Below are 18,365 nucleotides of genomic sequence, written 5' to 3' on the forward strand. Positions count from 1 at the left end.
TATAAATTAATTGAACAACTATATTTAACAAATAAATATAAACATTTGACCAATGTGATTCTTTTATTTCAAAAATAAATGTTTACAAAAGCTAAGCTTTTAGTATACACTCTAACACTCTATCCTTATGCACATGTAGGAAGTTTGATTCATTACCGACACTTCCCTGTGGTGGTCATGTTGAAGTGTCATCTCTATTAATATCCAATGCTGCCTAATGGAAGTAATTCCTATGAAGTCCAGTTTAAGGGATACTCTTGTCACTAGAGCCCCCAGTCATACATCCACAAGAATACATTAACTTAGAAAATTAAATTGTTCTTACTTAGAAATTTTCTTAATTAGAATTTTTTTTGCTTGAAAATTTTCTAACTTAAATTTTTTAACACTTAAAATTTTCTAATTTATTGTAAATTTTTTTAAGTGTTAAAGTTAACCTTAGACTTGTTAAGAAATCCCATTTTTTATGTGATCAAAGGGGGAGAAGGATATATATTAAGTCTAAGGGGAGGTATGGTATAATCCAATTTTTAAATTGAAAAATCTTTTTGTACTTATTTACAAAATTAATTATTTTTACATTATATTAGTTTACCCTAGCTTAACTTGGGTTGCTCACATAAAAAAGGGGGAGATTGTTGGAATCCCAAGATGTTTTGATGTGATCAAACAAGTTAAGTTAGGTCCTGTTTGGTTTAATCCTTGTGTCTAAGTGTGCGGGAGCTTAGGAGTACAGGAAGTTGAGCGGAAGATCCGGCTAGCGAGAAAGACGGCACGGGGAGAGAGCCGACGGGCTCGGTGCGTTCGAGGGACGAGGTGCCGTGGAAGAGTACACCGGTGGACGAGAAGAACGTACGCGACGTTCGAGGGACGAGAAACCGGGGAGGAAGGCTGCTCGAGGAGAAGGTCGGAACTTAAGTTTGGGTGAGCCCTATTCCAGATGGCCGAGATCACTCAAGCTAGCCAAGCCGCAGCGGAAGACTGAGACCGAGGCGAGATGAACCAGAGCAGAGGGTCCAGATCTAAAAAAGTCAACTCTCTTAACTTTCTTGGTCCGGGCGCCCGGAACTATTCTGGGCGCCCCGACCGGGATTCTATCCAGATCATGATCAAATGCGATCTATGCAAAAAGGGATAAAGTTTTATCCCCTCCTAGGCGCCTGAAACCCTTCCAGGCGCCCGGAACCCTTCCAGGCGCCCCGACCAAGGCTATAAATATAGCCTTGATCCAAGAAGCTGAACAACAACTTGTAATCCATTTCTGTTTGCTCTGCTTCTCTTTGTGTGTTGTTAACGCTGTAAGAGGCTACTTCGCCCAAAGGAGATCTTCAGATAGTGCACTTCATTCTCCTTGTATTAGCAATTAAACCAAGTAACTCCTTCGTGTCTATTTCCTATTTAATTAGTCTCGTTATTTTTTAATTACAAGTATTCTTAATTTAGTTATAAGTCGAGAAAGGGTTGACTTATTTTTTCAAGGCAATTCACCCCTCCCCTCTTGCCGGCTTCCAAAGGGACCAACAAAGTCGAGGTGGAGGTAGCTCCTCTGAGGGTTCACCTCTCAGCACCTATGGGGTGGAGTTAATATTCACCATGGTCTCCAAGAGAAAGCGACATCAGATTGACAACTAGGCAAAATCAACGATACAAACCAACGAATATCAACATAGGAGAGAAGTCTCGCTTGTGTTGTCGGTTAATGAGCGACCCCCCAAACATGTAGTCGTCCATGTAGCCCCGCCAGGGTTGATGTGGCAACCGATGTGGATAATCTTCAACTAAGGCTTTATAATCCTTCACGCAGGTATGTGAAGGTAAGGTTTTATGAACACACGTAAAGGCTACCTCTTTTATTTCTTCCTCTTCAGCTCTTTACACTCCTCTCTTTGTCCTTTTATTGATTTGGTTGTCGAGGGACAACGATGGCCCTTGACGTTCGTTGATTTGATTGGTCACATCTCTCGATTGATCCTTGAGTACTACCGATACTTAAAGAGGAGGAATGAATGAGGGACCCTAGCGGGTGAAATGAGACACCATCAATCATGCGTGACTAGCAAAACTTGTCTCTTAAAATATGACATGGATCTAAACCTTAACAAAGATCATTCCAAGCTGGACTAACTTAGTTTTCAAGTCAGACTTGGTAGGTGAAGGCATAGATTCGTTGTTTGTTAAGTGGCTACTGTAGGTTCAAGATACCATCCTGGATTGATTAGTTATAGCAGTGGAGGCGACATCTTTGCTCAACTCTTGGTCTGCCTCGCCTCAGAAAGGAACCTCCAAGTCATATGACTCCTTCTAACCAAGGGATATAACTTTCCAAGATTGGAGTTCACTTGTTGTCTTCTCTTCTATATTCCACCTGAGTGAAGCCACAACTTGTTCGCAAAACTTCTAGCATTCGATAGTTGCAGTAGTTCACCCATGTAATCGGAAAAGACATTTGCAAGAAGAGTTAATCTTTGTCTAAGTTTGCAAATGTAGTGGCACAACCTTTGTCTCCATCGGAGTTTAATCAAATTTATGTATTCTGAATTTTCTCTTATGTAGGGCTGAATAATCAGTTCAAAATCGGATCGACTGAACTAATTAAACAAATCAAACAAATTTTGAATTAACCAATCAACTTAACTTTCTAAGAAAAATCAGCGCCACAATTAATTTTCAAAAATCAGCAAAATCAACACCAAAGTTGATTTTAAAAAATTAGCAAAATCAAAAATCAACATGTCATACTGGTGTTAGATTACGGTTTATTAAATTTAACCGAATTAGGTTTTTAAAATTAAAATTAAAATTAAACTGAATTATATGAAAAAACTATTTTTTTTAAAAAAAAATTCTAAAATAACCAAACAAAAATTATAAATTTAATTGATAAATTTGATTTAATCAAACTTTTACTCACCCAATTGTCAAAAAAACATAGCCTATTATCAAAAGAAGAGTCAAATATAAATCACCTCTAATCACCCATAAATAAAGTGATTTACAAATTCGATAAAGTAGTCCATCATACAAACTATTTACAAATAGACTTGCTAAATTAAATCTATACTTTTCTAAAATTAAGATATATTAGAAAGCCTCCAATGGTTAACAATGTTATGAAAAAGCCAGTAAAGACCTTAAAAAGTAGGCAAAGTGATGTAGAAAATCTCTCAACAAGCAAACAAGTAGCAAAACATGTGACTTAGATGAACATCTCAACAAAGTTTTCAGACAAGATTTAGAACCTCGTTCATATCGATTAGTTAGGCTATTTTTAGAAAAACCAACTAAGTTTGAGCATGGAGTATCAAAAAGTTTATTACTGGCAGAGATGATAGGATAATCACAAATCAAACTAATAGAACTTAACTTTTAGCCATGCTAGCATTAGTGTCTTTGATACATGCACGATTATCCAGCTTAACTTATCATTTAAGGTCTTAAAGAAGACATTCTGAGTCCTTTCTTCGGACCAAACTTAAGGGAGGGCGTTTGTCCAGCAGATGCTACACTCAATCTGAATACTCTGTGTTTGGCAAAATTTTGGGGTCTCCACCTGCCTTAAGGATGGTTCCGATAAGTTATGGACATGTCTTAAAGTTTGAAATTCTAAAAACATTATTGATGTTAATAACTCCATGATAGCTCTAGGCACATATGGATTGATGTTAATAACTCCATGATAGCTCTAGGCACATATGGATTCTGGAACATTTCATAAACTTGTAGCATTTGGAATGAGTTCGATCAGAGCTCTCTAGATTCATCAATGAGTTTTGATCGAAATTCATTAACAGACCTAGGAAATTTATATTTCCAAAAAAATTGATATATAATGAAAGAGAATAGTGTAATGAATGTATTTATGACGTACATGCCTCTATCTATGTTGGATCATATTCATCTAGTGTGCATCTAGAACATCTACAAAAGCGTCAACACTCGAGTTGATAGAGCTTGAGCTTGATACCGGATTAAGGGGTGATTACCCTTATCCCAAGAGTCATTTACAATCTGTCCCCAGTTATGTGAAGAGAGGGAAATTACAAGGTTAGTTTATAGCTGACCGTTAAGTGGTTAGGCGGTGGGAAGATTTTTTCCCCAAGGACATGCGCTTGTCGAGAAATAATCCCTATCCCACTGTAGTAAATTTGTCACCCTCTAACCAACTGGGTATCCCGTGAGGATAACTTCATATAGGATTAAGGTGATTACGTTCACACCAGACATTTCTCATAGACTGTCTCTAGGTTATGTAAAGGAAAGTAATCACAGGGTCATCTTATAATCAACCGCCAAGTAGTTAGAGGGTAGAAGAAGTTTTTTCAACGGAATGCGCTCGTAAAAAATTGATCTTTGACCTATTGTAGCAAATTGGTCATCCTCTAGCTAATTGAGCACCTCCGTCAAGATCTTCATATAGGATTAAGGAGATTACTCTCACATTAGACGCCTGTTATAGTCTGTCCTTAGATTATGTGAGAAGAGGTAAATCATGGAGTTAGCTTATAGTCGATTGCCATGTAGATAAGGGGCGTGAGTAGTTTTTCTATGAGGGCATGTGCCCATCAATAATTGATCTCTCCCCCATTGTAGGAAATTTGTTACTCTCTAACCAACTATGCACCCCGTGGGGACTTCATACAGGATTAAGTTGTAGCAAAAGGTGATTACGCTTACCCCATGTGACCCTCACAGACCATCCTCAGGTTATGTGAAGGGAGGTAAATCACGAGGTCAACTTATAGCTGATTTCCAAGTGGTTAGGAGAGGGAGGAGTTTTCCCCGAGAGTATGCGTTCGTTGAGAATTGATCTTTGCCCTATTATAAACTTTATAGAGGATAAGGGGGTGATAACGCTCACCCTAGGACCGCACCGTAGTCCCGGGGACAATCCGTGTAGTGTCCAAAATATATTTACATAAATCACATGCCTGATAGCATTAAATGTGCTAAAGTAGTTAGAATAAATGACTTGTTGGAACCTTGATATCCGCTAGAGGGGGTGAATAGCGTCTCACCTAAATCGTCACTTCCTACACTTGTTAGTATGCAGAGGAAAATAAAATACAAATTAACAAGAAGAAAGCTAAACTCTATAAACAATAAAGAAAGACAATAAACCATAACACAAGGTATTTACGTGGTTCAGAGATTAGGGCTTCTTCTCCACGATTGTCCGTAAGGTGGACGATCCCGATCCTTCGGTGGATAACTCCCCTGAAAACCTTCGACTATCTCAATCTCCTTGTGGGTGGAGAAATCTCGCCACAATCTTGATCACATACACACGGATCACACACAGGAGCTTGGAAGACTACTACTAGGGGTTAAGCACCTATATTTTGTCGACCATGCACAAGCACCCCAAGTTCTATTAAATATTGCTTGATAGAAAAATATAAAGCTATTTTTCCGCCACCAGTCGACTAGTAAAAACATCAATCGACTAGTCCTAAGTGAAATTCTACTATTACAAGCTAACGACTCAATACCAGTCGACTACCCCACATGGGTTGAGAGAACAAAGGTATTCTGTTCGCTACCAGTCGACTACTGAAAACACCAATCGACTGCTATAGTGCTGCTACAGTGATTGTTGTAGTAAATCCTAAACCTAAGATTTTATCCTGAGTACAATCTCTCATGCACTCATCCTTACCCGTACAACCTAAACCTATCCTTTTAGCCTCCTCCATCAGCCTTGCGTCCCTCGGATATCTCCCCATCCTTCACGCCTTGCCTTCTGGAGCTTCCATCAACCTTGTTATTATTATTGGGTTTTCCTTTGCCAAGAGGTCGTGCCTCCGGGACTTCATTCATTGTCAAGTCACACTTGGACTCTTCTTGTTGTACTTGTATTCTGCACACTCACAATGTATATCAAATACAACAATAAACCTAACTTAAACATTTGCCCAAAAATCAAAACCTAGGGTCACACTAGATTGCTCCAACATGACTTAGGTAAATAAATTATGATTCTAAAACTTGTATTCATTTACAAACCAATGGTTATTTCGTCCTTGAAATCAGACTTTGGTAAAGATAGGGATTTTTTTATAAAAGTGCTTACTACATTATTAACCATTAAATTAGACTTAAATTGGGTCTAACTGATCCCTCACCATATAAAACTCAAACCCTATGTCTAGAAGGGGACCAACGAAGGGTTTTCGAGAGGGGGAGCAGCCGTGACCGTGCTTCAAGAACTAGGAGGGAAAGGCGCGGATTGAAGGGAGGAAGGCAAAGGGAGTTGTTCTCCCTTAGTGCTCTACGTCCCTTCTTCGCCGATGCTAGATTTTTAGGGCATTTTTCTACGAAAAAACATCTTCTAAACCATTTTTTTCTCACACCGTAGCATTTACATTTACAAGGGTAGTAGTACGATGCATAATAGTTGGTGGTACTGCAAGAGGAATGGCGTATTGAAAAATAAAGGTGTTCTTGAAAAGCTCAAGGTCCTTGAAGGTTCTTGCATGAGTATTCTTTTCCTAGATTTCTACTGTGAATTTTTGTTATTTTTTTATTGTTGGAAATTTCTGGGTTTCTAGTTTTCTACTGTGAACTTCACTGCGTTTGAATTTCTAGATTTTCTAGGGTTTTGGATTTCTACTGTGAGTTAGCTGTATTTTTTGAATTGCTAGAAATTTCTAAATTTCTGGCTTTCTGTTGTGAACTTCGCTGTGTTTCTCTCGATTGCTGGATTTTTTAGGGTTCTGGATTTTTACTGCATTTTTTGGATTACTGGAAATTTTTAGGGTTTTAGCTTTCTGCTATGAACTTCGTTGTATTTTTTCTAGATTGTTGGATTTTCTAGAGTTCTAGATTTTTTCTATGAATTTTGCTGTGTTTTCTAGATTGCTGGTAATTTCTATGGTTATGAATTTCTACTATGATTTCCCTATAATTTTCAAGATTTGCTTGACTTTCTGAGATCCTGCTATAATTTCTACATTGTCTTTTGAGTTGTCGCAATTTTTTATGGATTTTATGAATTTTCTTATGCATGTTATTTGGATTCGGTGAGAAGTGGTTCTGAATTTCTACTATGATTTCCCTGTGATTTTCGAGATTTGCTAGACTTTCTGAGATCCTGTTATAATTTCTAAATTCTCTTTTGAGTTGTCGCATTTTTATGGACTTAATGAATTTTCTGATGCATGTTATTTGGATTTGGTGAGAGATGGTCCGAGACTTTGAGGAAAAATTAGACCTGAAATTTGTTTCTTTAGGGGGTGTACGATTTGTGATAAGAGGTGGTGAGGAATCTGTCGAAAATGGGGATAGTGAACTCACAAAAGGAGAGGGATCTGTCTAAAATGGAGTGGTAAACTATTATGAACCGCAAGTGCATAGTTGTCGTCAAGTAATAAAATATCGATCCCACGAGAACTATTAATTAAACACTAGTTGACTTCACATGATAAGTTATCTAAACAATCGAATGTGGTTCTTAAACGCAAGGAAAAGAGAGTGAGAGAAAAGAGAGAGAAGGAAAGAGAGAGTGTAAAGAGTAGAGAAAGAGGAAGAGTTGGATTTAGGGATGAATAGATACTAGGATTTTGGTTTCACCATGATGCTAGTTAATGTCTCTATACATTATTCATATCCTTAACTCTATGTTTATATTTGTGCAGGGATTCTAAATAAAGTCTGGCATAATCCCGCGCAGGTTGCATCGAAGAGTCTACATGAGTCCTAATGTCATTAAGTAAAGAAGCAACTATAGAAAGTCCGGTTAAAGGGTTACCTTCTGTCACAGGGCCCCCGGTCATACATTCCTAGAGTTATCTAATATATTTCTCAACGGTAGCACAGGAGTATTCACTCCAATTGGAATGCTCTAACAAGGATTAATGCCTATATTAAGATCTTTTGACTCTAGAAAGTGGGTAAGTATAGATGTCCTCTGTCACTAAGGGCATAATATGTCCTGTTGAATGGGTATCCTCCGTCACTAAAGATCTTTCAGTTATCCAGTCTAGTAGCAACCTTAATATAGAGATGAATCCACCATAATCCACATGCATCTACCACACACACATTTTGTCAAATATGTACAAGGCACAAAATACATAGATCATGGCATAAACACTTTATTGAATAAGAAAATGTCCATATACATAGTTCATACATCCACAATCATATCATAGCTACTTCCTACATCCTAGATATAAAGATATACTCCATAGCAAAGAAAATACAACCAAAGATGAAGAAAAAGCAAACTACAACCCAATACAAAAAAAATAGAGAGAGAATAGTACGTATCCTTGAAGCGTGGCGTCCTTAGAGGTGTTCCCTTGCTCCGAAGGTGGACGGATCGGCGAAGATGAGGCTTCTAGGGTTTTCCCAAAGGGGAGAATCCTTCTCCAAGGAATGGGGGCAAGCCCCAAGTCAAAGATTCATGAAAATGGAAGAAAAACTCCTTTTATAGCACTTGGCACTACCCTTGCACGGGCCGTGACACGACCATGTGAATCCACACGACCATGTGCTGCCTTGGCTCTGGTCTGGTGGCACGGTCGTGTGGACCACAAGGCCAAAGTCTTATTCTTCTCTAGAACTTCACACGGCCCGTGTGGATTGACATCGCCTAACTCTACTTCTTCTCAGGAAATGTGGCACGGCCGTGTGGATTCCACACTGCCATGACTTGACCTTGCATGACCCTAACAAGGCTATATCTCATTAAAACATCTTTTAGACAATCAAAATGGGGTTTTCTCTAGTTGAAGTCTTCAGTAAAGTTGTAGATCTTGAAGTTATCTACATTTTGATATAAAGAAAAACTCGTAACTCTAACCGAGCACAAAGTTATAGTCATTTTAGTTTTGGTTTACAGTGCCAAAAATTTCACACGACCGTGTGGATTCCACACGACCTCCACATGACCTCCACATGGCCTCCACACGGCCATGTGGATTCCACACTGCTAGAACATGGGAAAAACTTAACTTTCGCATGTCCGTGTGAGTTCTACATAACCCAGACACTTTGGAAGCTCTAAACTCCGTTTAAGCTATGTTTTTACTTCAAATCATGTCCTATTAATCAAAACAAGTAAAGAGTAGATCTCCGAAAAAATGAGTAGAAATATGACATTATAATGAAATAGAAAATAATAAACATAGATTATGCTAATGAAATATAAGTAGATGTGCGTTAAAGTATGCATAAAAGTGTATATAATCTATGTACATCATAAACTCACAAGAGGAGAGGAATTCATCGAAAACGGGGGCGATGAACTCACAAGAGGAATGTGATCCATCGAAAATGGGGCCAGTGAACACCTAAGAAAAAAAAGGAATTCATCAATAACGGGGATGATATTCCTACATGACCATGGTTGGAGGGATTTGATGAAACTTATGAATAGTAGAGGTAAGGATGCCCATAGGCATAAAGTTATTATACAAGTTTTAGATTAAGATGACTACCATTGAATTGAGTTCACTAAATTTGTAGTAAAAATTGTAAGTGCATAGGAGTAGATGTTTCTGTGCTAATGTTATTTTTTTTTTAAATTATGAATGCCTAGGAGGATGGGTGTATATGCATGTTCTGTGAATGATAAATGTTTAGGAATGAATGCATGCTTGCGTGCTGGTTTGGATGTGCTGAGTTCCAAGACTCATTCTTTTTTTTATGATTGGTTGCAGGTGGGGAGGATGTTAAGCCAGGGGGCTCTAGTGCTTTAGTAGATTTCGGACCATGGAAGTAAAATCCCGAAGACCTTTAATTTCTGCTTAAGTATAAAAAGAATAAATTCTTAGGCAAAGGATTCAAACAAGTTTATTTTGGGTTTAAATTTCTAGTTGTTTCTTTGATGTTGGTTTCATATGCTTGAGTAGGGTAATACATTAAGACTTAAGTTACGTTGGTGAGATGCATTGGTACAGTTGGTTAAATTCTATTTTATCAAGCTTTCACATTTGAAAAATAAAATAAAATTTGAAGGTCGTTTCAGTTGGTATCAGAGCCATTGATCTCGTAAGGGATGTGTCTACTGTCGGATACGAGAAGCTCAAGATATCAAGCATCAAAATCTGTAAGTATAAAGTTTATGTTTTATGTTTAAATGCTTAAGGAATATATATATTTATGTTTAAATGCTTAAGGTATATATATATATATATATATATATATAAAATATATATATATATATATATATATATATATATATATATATATATATATATATATATATATATATATATATATATATATATATATATATATATCAATAAATAAATAAATAAATGAGTTTAGGTATTTTTTTAATTATTAATCATGTATGATAACATGCGGTTTAAGTTCCTATATATACTTAAACCGCATGTGATGTTACCATTGACACAGGAAAAATTGTCATCACAAGGATAAACACTCATGCTTTATTGGATTCTAGAGCTACGCATTCCTTTATACCTAAATCTTTTGTGAATTGTTTAGAGATCATTCCTGAGCACTTAGAAGGAGGATGTAGATTGACAATCCCGTCAGGGGAAGAGATGTTGTCTACTAGTTGAAATGTGGAGCTTGGGTTGTAGGAAAACACCGTTCGAGCATATCAGATTGTGTTGCTGATGCTCGAGTTTGATATGATACTAGGAATGAATTGGTTGGCAATAGATGGAGCTACGATTGATTTCTGACAAAGGACAGTGTTGATCAGACCAAACGACGAGAAGTTATTTATCTTTGAGGCAGTGAAAAGAAGGCTGGTGTCGTATGTCATATCAAGTGTTCGTGCATGGGAGCTCTTGCATAAAGGCTGTCAGGGATTTCTAGCCAGCATCATGTTAGTCCCGGACGTAGCTAGTTAGCCTATAGAGGAGGTGGAAGTGGCTAGGGAGTTCCCTAAGGTATTCCCTGATGATGTTGTCGACATCCCACCTAAGAGAGAGGTAGAATTTGTTATTGAATGGTTGTCGGGTACAATGCCAATTTCTAAAGCGTTGTGTTGCCTAACACCCGAAGAAATGAAAGAATTAAAGGACTAGATCCAAGAGCTGCTGGATAAGGGGTTTATTCACCCTAGTCACTCTCCATGGGGCATGCCAGTGTTATTCGTGAAGAAGAAGGGCGGAAGCATGAGACTCTCTATATTAACTATCGAGAATTGAATAGGGTGACCGTAAAGAATAAGTACCTGTTGTCGAGGATTGAGAATCTCTTCAACTAGTTGCAAGGAGTATTAGTATTCTCAAAGATAGATCTTCGTTTAGGGTACCATCCATTTAGGGTGAAAGAAGTAGATGTTCACAAGACGACCTTCAGAACTTGATATGGGCATTATGAGTTTTTAGTGATGTCATTCGAATTATCAAATGCCCCAGCGATCTTCATGGATTGAATTGCGTGTTCCAATCGTACTTGAATCAATTCGTTATTGTATTCATATATGACATCCTGATCTACTCCAAGAGCAAAGAGGAGCACTGACAGTACTTGAGGACCACATTGCAGGTACTTTGAGATCAAAAGCTATATGCTAAGTACAGCAAGTGTGAATTCTGGTTGGAGAAGGTGGCATGTTTAGGCCACATTATTTCAAACGAAGGGGTAGCAGTGGACCCATCCAAGGTGGAAGCTGTGAAAGAATAGGCAATGTCGAGAAGCGCAATTGAGATACACAGCTTCTTAGAGTTGGTCGACTAATATCGAAAGTTTATCCAAGGTTTTTCGTCCATTACAGTGCCCTTGACAGCCTTGACGAAGAAGAATGCCAAGTTCGTATGGGGCACTGACTATCAGAAAAGTTTTGAGGAACTGAAGCAAGTACTTACTACCGCGCCGGTTCTAGCTATGCCATCAGGATAAGAGGACTATGTGCTATATATTGATGCTTCTAAACTTAGAATGGGTGTCATTTTGATGTAGCATAGTTATTGCTTATGGGTCTAGACAATTGAACACTCATGAGAAGAATTATCCGACACATAACTTGAAATTAGAAACAGTTGTTTTTGCCTTAAAAATTTGGAGACGTTGGCTGGAGCTCATGAAGGATTACAACGGTGATATTAACTATCACCTAGAAAAGGCTAATGTCGTTGGAGATGCCTTCATAGGAAGACAGCAGTCGTAGCCCACTTATCGATGCAAAAAACTTCTTTAAACAGAGATTCAGAGTTTCGAACTGGAGATCGATGCTAAAGGCAATGATCCTAGATTATTCACACTGAGGGTACAATCTACTTTAAGAGACTACATCTACATCGGATAGGCAACAGACGAGCAATTGCAAAAGTAGAGACGAAGGGATGAAGCTAAGGGTCGGATGTTGTATTCTGTGGAGGATGGAATAACCAAATACAGAGGGCGACTTTGGGTACCCAATACTGATTCCCTTAGGGTGGAAATTATGATAGAGACACATACTTCTCCATATTCCATACATCCGAGGAGTACAAAGATGTATAACAACTTACAACTATTCTATTGGTGGCTAGTCATGAAGGTAGACATTAAACATTTTGTATTTGAATGTCTAAATTGTCAACATGTAAAGGCGGAGCATAAGAGACCAACAGGGATATTTAGACCACTCCTTATTCTCAAGTGGAAATGGGAGAACATTACGATAGACTTTGTGGTGGGATTGCCGAGGACGGTGCAAACCTTTAATGTCATTTAGGTGATCGTTGATCGTTTCACTAAATCATCACATTTTTTGCCCGTAAAGACGATTTTTACTATGACGCAGTATGCAAAATTATACATTCGAGAGATAGTCAGACTACATGGGATTTCAGTTTCAATAGTGTCAGATAAGAATCCGAGATTTACATCGCCCATCTAGAAAAGTCTGCACACTGCTATGAGAACTAAGTTGTCATTTAGTACTATGCTTCACCCCCAGACGGATGGCCAGTCAGAGGGTGATACAGATCCTAGAGGATTTGTTACGTGCTTGCGTGATCGATTTTCAAGGAAGCTGGGAGTCGAAACTACCTCTAGTGGAGTTTACCTATAACAATAATTATTAGTTGTTTTAGGGATGACTCCTTATAAGACACTTTATGAGAGAAAGTGTAGATCACCTATTCATTGGGACGAGATGGGAGAACGAAATGAGATTGGATCAGAAATCATTCAGCATACAACAGACTTAGTAGTCAGAATCCATGATAGAATGAGGGTCGCTTAGAGCCGACAGAAGAGTCATACTGATAGGAGAAGAAGAGAGCTCGAGTTTTGGAGACCATGTGTTTGTAAAGGTAGCTCCCATGAAGGTAATTTGGCAAGAAGGACAAACTTTATTCAAGATACATCAGACCATTTGAGGTCCTGGACAGAGTGGGAACCTTGGCATATCGAGTGACCTTACAGTCTAATCTTACGAGAGTACACAATGTATTCCATGTATCTATGCTTCGTAAGTACATGTCAAATTCTTCACACGTACTGAACTTTAAGCCATTGCAGCTTACACCAAACTTGTCTTACAAAGATAGGCCTACGTAGATTTTAAGCAAGAAGCTGCGGAACAGGGCGATAAAGATGGTCAAAATCAGGTGGTTAAATGACTCCGAGGAGAAAGCCACTTGAGAGACCAAGACTAACATGAAAAGTCACTATCTGAAATTATATATTTTAATTTTATGGATAAAATTTTAATTAAGAAGGGGAGAATTATAGTGTTCAAAATATATTTACATAAATCATATGCCGGTTTGTATTAAATGTGTTAAAATAATTTGAATAAATAATTTAAATAAATAAATTATACTTCTAAACTTTGTATTTATTTGTAAATTAATTATTATTCCGGCTATGAAATCAGACGATCTATTCCGTTGAGAAGGAATAAATCCTAACATATGGAAGGATAATTTAATCTTCCTCGGGATTCGCCTCGACAGATCCCTCTTCAATCAGAGAAAAAAACATAGAAGAGTTTTAGGCCTGTCATCGAGGATTGAGTGAGAGGAAAGATGTAAGATTACATAAATCCGAATAAAAAATTAAAAAGTTAGATAACTCGAAGTTCGTCCTAGGATGAATTGCTTCGTAATCTAAGAGTTTAAACCAGTAATTACATGCCTAAATTGGAGCTCGAATCCTCTTATCCGTAATTTATAAAATAAAGGATAATCTATTTTATAGATTAATTTATTTTAATGGATTCCATCACTTAAATAGATGAGTGGACCATCCTCTAATATATAATTTATGGACAAAAAATCTCGTCTACCTAAAAACACGAATCCTCTAGTCCACAATTTTGGATCCCGTCTACTTATAGAGCACAGATCCTCTTGTATGTAATTCTCGGCCATTTTCTTGTCGTTGCCGTTGCTGTCCCCTCTGTGGAAAACAGAGACCAGGACAGTAGCCCACGATCAGGCCCTCCGGTTGGCCGATCATCTTGCAAACAGTGCGATGAGCAGCTTTGCAGCGACCACGGCAAGCGCCTCCAGCTCAGAGTTGAGGAATTCAACGAAGGTTTGCATCACGCCGATCTCCATGACCACCGAAACTACAGTGGCCATCCGTATGGCAGCTTGGCCAGGGAAAGCAAGATCCTTACAAGGTTCGCACTCGCTTCTTCTGGTATGGAGCTCTTGATCAATTGGGCGATGCTGTATATGAAGTAATGCGAGACGATGGTGTGCCCGGTCTCGCTCACTTTCATCTCCGACGAACCTTCTTCGTCAGATTCGAGTATGTTGGCGAGGATCGTGGCGGCCTCCTTGGGAGAATCCAGCGGCTCGCTATTAATTCTGCACGGAAGAATCTCTTCGACCACAGTCTGCATGATGCCTGCGGCCATCAGAATCTTGCAGTTGGGAGGGTGAGCTGAGATCTGCACCAGAGCTCTGAGTGCTTCCCTTCTGATGCTAGTGTTGCCGCCGTTGATCATTTGAATCAGGGTGGTGGAGGCTCTCTCTGCAACATAAGTCTCCATCTGCACCTCTTCCGAACCTGCTGCATTCATCATGATAATTGATAAACAAACAATAATCTAAATCATACAACGATAAATGTTTAAGGATTGAATGGATACCATCGATGAGGTGGTTCAAAAGCGGTTCCACGAAGCCATTCTCTGCCATGCATCTGACGTTTATCGGCGACTTCTCCAAGTTCTTGAGAGTTTCTTCTGCTTTGGCCGCGGAGAAAGGATCGGCTTCCTTGTTGTACTTCATGGAGATGAGGATCAAGATGCCGCCGGGGGTTCCCCCTATCCTGTCCAAGAACATTTCGGATTTGGAGAGCTCTAGCAGGAATGAAACAGCTGCATGCCTCTCTTAGGAGTTGTAGCTGGATATCATCTTGATTGTCCTTGTGAGGGCTTTATTCTTGTGTTTGCAACAATGACCTGACAATTCAAAATCCATGATCATAAAGAAATTGCAGCCTAACTGGACCTGCAAGACCATCAAACCTACCCGGCTTCATCCTCCACCAGCAAGCGCAGAAACTGCATCACCCCGCACCGCACATTCGTGCAGAAGAAAATGAGTAACTTAATTCCGGCATTGTGCATGTGCTCCCTGTTGCACCTTCTCAGTTGGCTCAACACTTGCAGCTCCTTGATTGCATCTAGCAACATAATTATGTGATAATCCATAAAGAGACTTACACATACATTAGTTTTCATTTGTAAGCAAATTTTAAAACGGGTTGAGAAAAATTTAGAAAAGCATGCAAAAAATCCATAAAATAATTATGTGATAAAGAAATGAGCGGTATGAAAATGCCAGTAAAGATCTTAAAAGCAGGCAAAGTGATGTAGAAAGTCTCTCAACGTGCGCGAACAAGTGGCAAAAGAAGTGAGTCACGTATGGATGAAATGTAAATTAATCTAAGCAAAAGGTACACTGCTTTTAACAAAGATGAACATCTCAATTCTCAACAAAGTTTCCAGACATGATTTAGAACCATTGTTCCCAGACAAGATTAAAACCATCGTTGATATCGATTGGTCAGGCTATTTTAATGATGCAAGCTCAACATCCAATAGTAGTAACATAGAGAATCCGACTAAGTTTCAGATTGAAATATCAGAAAATTTATTACAGCAGAGACAATAAGAGGACGACATATCAAACTAATAGAACTTAGCTTTTAGCCCTGCCAGCATTATTGTCTTTGATACGTGCACGATTATCCAGCTTAACGAATCGTTTAAGGTCTTCAAAAGGAAGAGTCTCTGAGTCCTTTCTTCGGAGCTCACTTAATGGAGGGCGTTTGTCCAGTAGATGCCACAGCCAATCTGGATACTCTGCGTCCGGCAAAATTTTGGGGTCTCCACCTTCTTTAAGGATGTTGGCTCCATAAACTGTTGTGCTTTTCACTTCTTTGCTTAATCCAGCTGCTTTAGGAGCATCGCCACCTTTAGAACCTTTCTTTGCTTTGCCACCTGCTGCAAAACCCTCTGATTGCCACAAGTAGTGCGGCCTTGTTGGGAATGATGAGACTTCTCATTAACCTCCTACAACTCATGTCTTTTGTATCAAGTTTGAAGCTGCAGATTATGCATGTATTTAGAAAATGAGTATAACAACTGACTGATTTATAATTAATACATTTTAACATAAATAAGAATTCAGATTTTTACTATCGAGATTATATACATTAATCTGTGTATTCATTCAACATCAACCCTATCTAATGTTATTTTACATCTAGTTCAAAAGGGGAAGTTAGACAAACTAACTAACTGTCGGTGTTTGAGAATAAGAAAGGCACATTTGGATTCTACTAATATCTTAATCTCTTCAATAACAATTATAATGAAGAAATATGTCTCTTCTGCAGGTTGATATAGGAGTGAAATGCACAATGCGATCATCTTGATGCTTGATGGTAAATTTGGCTCAATCAAACTGTATCCTCTTCAAAATAGTAGATTGATATCCATTTTGTAAAGTTGGAAAAAGGAACAGCATAACTCTTGAAGGTCCTATAGTTCTTTGGTTCTGCTGAAAAAGTAGTGTTTGGGAAATAATCACACTAATTTCTTCGTGGCCTTTTAAACTTTAGTGAGTGTGTCCTCCTTCTCATACTATCATTGAATAAGCTCCTCAACTAAAGCAGTCTGATCCCACATTCTTATTTATACCTGACTTTTTAACTCAAGAACTGGTTTAGTGTAAACACTGCATTTCTTCTCACAAAAAAAATATCCATTTTTGTTAAAAAAAACTTTTATGATGTTGCATAATTTGTAAGCATAATTTCATAATCATTCTTCAGTGTAACAATGAATTGGTGGATCTTCAAGTACAAATACACTATACTTCTTTCCAAGGAACACACTACTTATGCACTATCACCTCATTACTTAATTATTTCCTATTATTGATTGCTGAAAGAAAACTAATAAACTAACTGGAAAAGAATAAAAAGGATTATGGAAAGCTTGTAGAAAATATTCTCAATCAATAATGCACGATACTTTTCCATCACCACATTGTGACAATCGGGATTTAGAGTGCTGTTGAAAATCAAGGCGTTTCTAGTGGCAAACAGTAAGGTTATGTGACAAAGCCATGCACTTCCGTTATCAGACAATGGGGGTTTTCACTGATTGGAATCGCTACATAGGAATTTTGCACTAATAAACAAGGTAGGAAGAGAAGACCTAACGTTCAGCATTTTTCAAATCAATAGTTCTGTTCATAGGAGAACTAACAGAAATACTGGGAAGAATCAGAGACGCAATCGATTGGGAGAAATTTTTGGAAAAAACGAATGCCCCGAATCAATAAGAGAACTGTCATGACTCGCTCATCTAAGATCGAAGATCGCCACTGGTTAACAAAAGGTGATATATATATATGCAGTGAATACCACCCCAAGATTGCAGTAGGATTTGCTGCGTACCTAAAATTGCAGAGATTCAGGCTGTTCTGGCTTCTCCTGCGAGGGAAAGATGAGTTCTTTGGGGTTGATCTGGCAAATATGAGAGGGGGAGAAGGAGAGTACAACTTGGGGCTTTTGCTGAAACCCTAGATTTGTTGTTCTCCGGTGAGACAACATCTTTTGGATTGGGCGCGCGTCAAGATCGGGAAAATATGAGTTTGGGTTTTTGCTAGAACCCTAGAATTGGTTCGTCTCAGGGGAGAGACAGTTCATTTGGGTTGGGCGACGCACTAAATTTATATTTTATCAACTTAAAGGATCTTTTTGTTAAAAAGTAGGATATATTTGTTCCCTTTTTTGTTAACACGAAGGAAAATTAACCTCTTTACATATGACAAACTTATATAATTGAGCAGGGGTTACATTTTCAGAGAAATTAACATGTTTAACTTTAGTTTTCTAATTTACTCTTTTCTATGTGATGATCTCAATAGTATAAGATAATTATTGGGGGAGGAGATAATCGATTTCACCTTTTACCGAAT

The 18,365-nt window shown here is 38.3% G+C and overlaps 1 protein-coding gene and 1 pseudogene across 3 annotated transcripts; both read right to left on the bottom strand.

Annotated features, from left to right (window-relative positions):
* Positions 1 to 13,967: 13,967 nt before the first annotated feature.
* On the bottom strand, positions 13,968 to 15,669 carry LOC122034711 (putative U-box domain-containing protein 42). 3 transcript variants are annotated; one of them, XM_042594047.1, is made up of 3 exons: positions 15,402 to 15,669; positions 15,017 to 15,311; positions 13,968 to 14,937 (listed from the first exon to the last, which is right to left on the bottom strand). In XM_042594047.1, exons 2-3 carry the CDS (start codon positions 15,210 to 15,212, stop codon positions 14,489 to 14,491), a joined length of 645 nt encoding a protein of 214 aa, XP_042449981.1. In that variant the 5' UTR covers positions 15,213 to 15,311; positions 15,402 to 15,669; the 3' UTR covers positions 13,968 to 14,488. The 3 variants fall into 3 exon arrangements, with proteins under 3 accessions (XP_042449981.1, XP_042449982.1, XP_042449980.1); XM_042594048.1 differs by having other exon boundaries at positions 13,968 to 14,934; positions 15,017 to 15,331; XM_042594046.1 differs by having other exon boundaries at positions 15,017 to 15,331.
* A 315-nt stretch (positions 15,670 to 15,984) lies between these two features.
* On the bottom strand, positions 15,985 to 16,458 carry LOC122034712 (annotated as a pseudogene).
* Positions 16,459 to 18,365: the final 1,907 nt, after the last annotated feature.

Source organism: Zingiber officinale, chromosome 11B (genome assembly GCF_018446385.1).
Source record: "Zingiber officinale cultivar Zhangliang chromosome 11B, Zo_v1.1, whole genome shotgun sequence".
Classification (NCBI taxonomy): domain Eukaryota; kingdom Viridiplantae; phylum Streptophyta; class Magnoliopsida; order Zingiberales; family Zingiberaceae; genus Zingiber; species Zingiber officinale.

Coding starts and splice junctions, on each gene's coding strand:
- LOC122034711 (XM_042594047.1), bottom strand. CDS start 15,212: ATGTTCTTGGACAGGATAGGGGGAACCCCCGGCGGCATCTTGATCCTC. Junction 14,938..15,016: donor TTTGAACCACCTCATCGATG/GTATCCATTCAA, acceptor TGATGAATGCAG/CAGGTTCGGAAGAGGTGCAG.